Source organism: Otolemur garnettii, unplaced genomic scaffold (assembly GCF_000181295.1).
Source record: "Otolemur garnettii isolate 467f Iridium unplaced genomic scaffold, OtoGar3 scaffold00003, whole genome shotgun sequence".
In the NCBI taxonomy this organism is placed as follows: domain Eukaryota; kingdom Metazoa; phylum Chordata; class Mammalia; order Primates; family Galagidae; genus Otolemur; species Otolemur garnettii.
In genome coordinates this window covers 22,817,798-22,823,797 of record NW_003852398.1, presented here as the reverse complement: position 1 = coordinate 22,823,797, position 6,000 = coordinate 22,817,798, and the positions used below count along the sequence as shown (strand labels likewise).

General features: G+C 42.2%; 1 protein-coding gene across 1 annotated transcript in view; it reads left to right on the top strand.

Annotated features, from left to right (window-relative positions):
* Positions 1–6,000, top strand: part of GRIA1 (glutamate ionotropic receptor AMPA type subunit 1) — a 311,205-nt gene that overhangs the window by 386 nt on the left and 304,819 nt on the right. The window contains exon 2 of the mRNA XM_003782253.2: positions 2,671–2,808. Coding sequence (XP_003782301.1) covers positions 2,671–2,808 — 138 coding nt within the window. The remainder of the gene's footprint in view (positions 1–2,670; positions 2,809–6,000) is intronic.

Below are 6,000 nucleotides of genomic sequence, written 5' to 3'. Positions count from 1 at the left end.
AAAAAAAAAAATCAGGCTGTAGCGTGGAAAACGGTGGTGGGTTAAACATCACCCACCAGGAGTTAACTCTTTTCCTTAGTGGATGACTCTTGGTTTCATTTATTTATATAAGTATGTATGGTGTGTATGTTTATGTGTGTGACTATATATTAAATATGCACATATATGTTTAATTGAGGGAGGTAGTGCTTTTATAGCTGGGGGAGGGGGAAGAGACCCTCTAAATGAAGGAGTGGAGGGTGCTGGGGGCATCGCAGCCCCTGAAATAGTGCCAGAAGGGCCCCCACTCCGGGATGGGCGGGCGGGCTCTCTCCTGCTCTGGACTCTCCCGGCTGCCTGCTTTTTGCTGTCTGCCATGCTGGGCTGGTGGTCCTCACTGCCCCTGTCCTGGAACTTCCTGGCTGCCTTTTCTCTGTTCCTTCTATTGCCCACTCCTCTTGGATTCCCCATCCACAGAGGTTGTCCCCCATAGACACACAAACACACATGCTGCTTTCTCCTGTTGGCTGCCGCTGTCCTCCTCCCTGGGCTCCATCCTCCCAACTTGGAGCAGGTTTCAACATGCTGCCTGCCTTGTTGCTCCCCGTCTCCCGGTCCTGGTTGCTATGTCTCTAAAGGCCCCCACCCTGGCTGTATGTCTGTACGTACGGGGAGCCGACAGATAATGCTGCTCCTAATAATAACGGGGGAGAGCGGAACAAACAGGAGCAAAAACACCAATAACAAAACGTGCCCACGAGGCTTCAGTGTAACCAGCGTTTCAAAGCTGTTCGTGTCCCAGAATCGAGTGAGCTGCTTTGCTGGGAGGCATCTTGGTTAGTTTGCTTTCTGATTTCTCCCCCTCCCCACCCCGGTAGGGAGATAACTCCACTGGGGAAAGTTCCCATTGAGGGGAGTTTGTGTTCTTTGTGTGTGTTTGTGGGGGGATGTGCTGGAGTTGGTATTCAGTGGGAAACACATGTGCTGCAGAACCCATCTCTTTCCGCCTCTCTCGCTGGCTGGCTGCAAGGGTGGTTGAAACGGTCTTGGAGTAACTTGCTTTGTTTCCTGACACCTGTTAATCGACATTCTGAATTGTGTATACGTGTGCTGCTGCCTCACAAGCAAAACTTCTGTCTTCAGGGGAGACGCTTCCCTGGCAGCCCAGTCTGGAGCCTTCTACCTCCCCACCTCCCACCTCTTCTCTTTCATTCATTGCAGAGGGGGAGGAAGGAGGCAGACGAGCATTTGGGGTGTGGTCATCTGGGGGGGGGGTGTCACATCAGAATCAAGAAAGATTTTGTTGCTTTTGCTCCTTAAGATGGGGGCACTGTACATGTGGAAGCCACTCACTTCTGCGTGTAGCTTTGTTTATGTTTGTTCTTATACATTGCCTCTCTGTGCTGGTTGGAAATGCCTGCCTGGTGTATTTACATTTACTCTCATTGGGGTAAATGCATGAAAATGTTTTGTTGTGTATGTGGTATGTTTGCTTGTGTGTCTCCTCAGATTTTTATCGCATTTAGCCCTAACTTGTTTGTTCAACTGATAAAACCATGGCCACTGTTTTCAAATAAGAGATTAAAACATTCTATTGTGGAACAAATGCTGAAAATATCATTGCTATCAGGTAGTACTTGATTCCACTTGTATGATCTCTAACAAAAGCCTTGCAATCCCTTTATTAGTTCTTAGAAACAAACACATACCCACCCTATAAAAGTACATTATATTGGGACTGTAATCCCTGTTGAATCTGAGATAAACTTCTGTGTAAACATTCATTATAGTTCAGTCTCTAGAAACAGCTGATTTTAATTCACAGAAATGTACTTTAACACATTTACATGTCCACAGTAAATACAAAGGTAAGCCATGTACTCTCGGTTCTTGGAACAGGAGCTCCGACAGGCACCTTTACTGTGCTTTTTACTAGAATAGAATGTTTGTATTCTCTTGACATTTTTAAGATCCCACATCTTTGAAGCACAAGGTTCAACCCTGCAAACACACAATGGTAATCCCTTATGTAACAAGTCATTCCTAGGTAGCTAGGATCATGTGTGGTGAAAGAAGCAGCAAAATATTGTTTGCTGGAAATCAGGAGTTTTCAGAATAAATGAACAAGAAACCTTAGAGATAATAAAATAGTTAAATTGCATGCAGGTCTTGCCAGGCCAAAGACCAAAAGTGTCCCAGTAAACGGTTATAGTGCCAGAGAAGCCCCCAGGGTATGGGAGCTGTATTTCAGTCACTCTGTGACCCTGATTAGCACCTCCTTCCTATAAGGCTCTACGTTGAGAATGGGACTGAGACAAGACGAATTAGATACAAGGTTGGGGGGGAGGTTATGTATGTGCAAGAGAAAAGCCCTCCTGGATGATCTGCATGAGAATGGGAAGAAGTGAAATATCACAATTCTCCAGTTTTCTCTGACCTTAGCTGAGTTGAGGGGCACACAAGGGAGTGAGCAGTGTGATAGGTTAGTTAGAGGACCTTGTCACATAGACGCTCAGCTGCAGAAGTTTAAGCCTCAGCGTCTAGTTGGGTCTATTTGAACTCTCATTGGCACTATTAAAGGTGGCAACTAGTGAGTTTAGGGGGAGAAAAAGGACACATGTGGGGCGGGCTGTTGAAGAACTCAAGGCTGTTCCCATCCCAGATACCATGTTGCCCTCTCTTTCCTCACAGGGGGATTATTTCCAAACCAGCAGTCACAGGAACATGCCGCTTTTAGATTTGCTTTGTCGCAACTCACAGAGCCCCCAAAGCTGCTCCCCCAGATTGATATTGTGAACATCAGCGACAGCTTTGAGATGACCTATAGATGTAAGTAATTGCTTCTATTTCTGAGATTTCTTTCTGTGCTAGGCCAATGAAAGGAGGACCTGTGGGTAGGTGGTGGTGTTGCAAAAATGACTTTAGTTGTCATTTGTCTTCACAAGAGAAAACCCTCCAAGAAAAATGTTGAGAGTCTTCTGAGTGAGTCCAGCAGTTGGCATTTTAGCCCTTGCAGTGTTTCATGGACTAGGTTTGCTTTTTCACTGTCAGCTAACTTGAAATGCCAGCAGATGGGTACTTGGGGTGACTGCATCTCCCCTACCTCACAGAGGTTTTCTGGTTCAGCTGAGAGAGTTTCACACATAGGAAACTTCTGAGAGACATAGAATTAAAGGTTCTGACATTACGAGAATGTGGCTTAAAATGCTGAAGTTATTTCTTGTCCATAAGTTAAAAAAAGGAAATGTCTTTGTAGCATGAATTAAAAAAAAAAAAAGACAGTTGAGCAGTTGTATACTTCTGGTTTCTCATTTTTTTTAAGTGACTGATAATTATTAAAACTTGATGCCTTGATTATTTTTAAAATGGCTAGAAGTGATTGACTGCTGAAGACATAGTTTGCAGGATGGCCTTTGAGCAGAAAGCAGAACAAAGGTGGCTTCAAGAAAAAGAGAGGCGAGATAAATCTATGGGATGTGGACTGTATTATAAAATGTGGTCAAGAAGCACCATTCTGAGTTTTTCTGGCCACAAGGACTGAAAAGGAAGCCTGTATGGTTGTATGATTGTCATTTTATGACAGATGAAAGAATAAAAATTAATCAGTAGAGACATTTTCCCCTCAGGGATGATACTCAAGTAAAAAATTATGGCATGGAAGTGTGAGCTGAACGTGGAAGAACAATTAGAGACCAAAAACTGAATTAAATTGGCACCATAGGCTTGCATGTATCTATGGACGTGGCGACTTCTATTGAGCTATGGATGTTTGAAGGCATGGACCCTATTTCCTTCTTCCCTTCCCCGAATTCCCACATGGTGGGCGCTCCATGATTTGAACTGAGCATGCTTTGAAGTCTTAAAATGATAAATCAGAATTCTTCCTATCCCTAAGACCACTCCTAATGTTGATATGAATTTCAAGAATTATAATTATAACAGATTTTATTTATTGAGAATGTACTATGCATCAAGAATTATGATAAGTACTTTGTGGATAATTTTAGTAATGTTCACTGCCATTCATTGAAGATTGACTATGGATCCTGTAATATACTAATTGCTTTAGTGTTAGTTCATTTACTTTTCATAGGAGCCTTGGGGAGTGGTGTATGTTATCTTCCTTTTAGAGATGGGGAAATTGAGACTGTGGTAGGCTGTGTGACTTGCTCAAGGTTACACAGGAAAGGAAATGGTGGCCTTGTGACCCTGTGGTTCATGTTGCTGGACATTTTGTTGGATATGCTGATAACCTGGTCAAATATAGTGACTTGGTCAACTCTAGTGAGATATTCCAAGATCTGAAAAGGAAAGTTTAGGGTCTTATAAGGAAGTGACCTGATAAAGCACCTAAGAGGAAAAACTTAAGAGTGTTTCAAACTGCACAGGAGTTACCAGTTGGATAAATAAAATAGCAATTCTGCATTCTGGTAATGCTGAGGTTGAAGATCTTGTTCTCTGTGTTACCTAACTACCCTTGAAAAAGAGATGAAGTTTAATTGTTGAATTGTAGTTCTATGAAACCAGCTCCTTGGGAAGCTAGAATAATATTGAGTAGATATTTAGCTATTGGATAGCCTTCAACATCTCTCGATATGGCTTAGAGTAGGGTCTTTGCAGGGGGATTTGGGTGTGGGCATTAGTGCATCTGTAGACCAACGGAGATTATGCATAATATATTGCCTGCATGTGCAATTATTTAGCATGTTCTAAATTATTTCCTGGGGAGAGCCTGCACAGGTTTTCTCATACCCCATAGTTTTTGTCATACTCCCGAATGGGTGCATTATTTAATAAGGATTACTTGGTTTAGTGAATCAAGAAGAATAAATGGCTGGTATGTGTGTTCATTCCACTCCTATTGCTGAGAACCGCCTGCAACAGAATTTGGTGGAAAGAGACGTTAACTGCTCTGTTAGTGTCAAGATGTTGATTAGCAGGGCAAGGTCATAAAAGATGAAAATAGGAGGAAATGTTCTAGAGCAAAAGGTGGTGCTTCTGTATTTTTTATCTCAACAACCTAAGACTTGATCTCTAATGGAATTGTTAGCTATTTATTAGGGAAGGAGAAATATGCAATGTTGTCCATTTTGGTCAATGAATCTACAGTAGACGGATCTGGGTTCTTGAATTTGGTGCTTGCCATATACTAGTGAACAAGTTTCCATTAATTCCTGTTGTGTTCATTTCGTTAGTCTTTAAATGTTTCTTCCTAACCTATAAGTTGAAATGGATGTTGGAAATGCTGAGATGATAAGACAGTGTCCCCCACTGGAGGGTACAGTCCAGTTGAGGGACACTGTTTGGGGGATTGTCTAAGAAGCAGTACATTTACTTTCATTTATTTGCTTAAATCTTTCATTTCTCCTCTTTGGTTCCAAGTTCAGAGTGGGTACTAGGCAACTTGGGTGAGAATGATGGCATTATAATTCCTGGCCTACCTCAAACAGACTCTGCTAACTTTCATGTGAGGCTATGGAAAGCTTTAGAGCTATGTTCACTGTAGTCCCTCAGTCTGGGAAAACTTTACATCTGTCCTGGTTTGAATTGAATAAAAAATGTCAAAGAGAGCAGAGTAATTTGGTACAGAATGGGTTAATTAATCATACATGAAAAACCAAGAAAAACATTTTTCTTAGGTTTAATTTCATATGCCTTTTTGAAGTCTGGACTCATAGTTACCTTAAATTAACTGCCCCAGTCAGTCATATCTCCAGCAAAAGAACATAATTTGTGCTGTCCTTTGATGTTTTTCCTGCGCATCTTGCTATTCATTATCCCTCCACCAGAGGGTGGAGAAGGGAAGAGAGAGGAAGTTTAACAGCCACAGATCCTGCTAGACATTTTTGCAACAGGGTATTAAAAAGAGAGAGTAGTGGTTCTAGGGCAGGGAGGCAGGGGAGAGAGAAGAGGAGCATTACTAATATCACTGGTCAAGGTGAGTTTGGTGTCTTTGCTTTCAATCTTTCCTGCTTTTTTTCTCTGCCATCATTAATGGGTAAATTCATTGAATCAGCAACC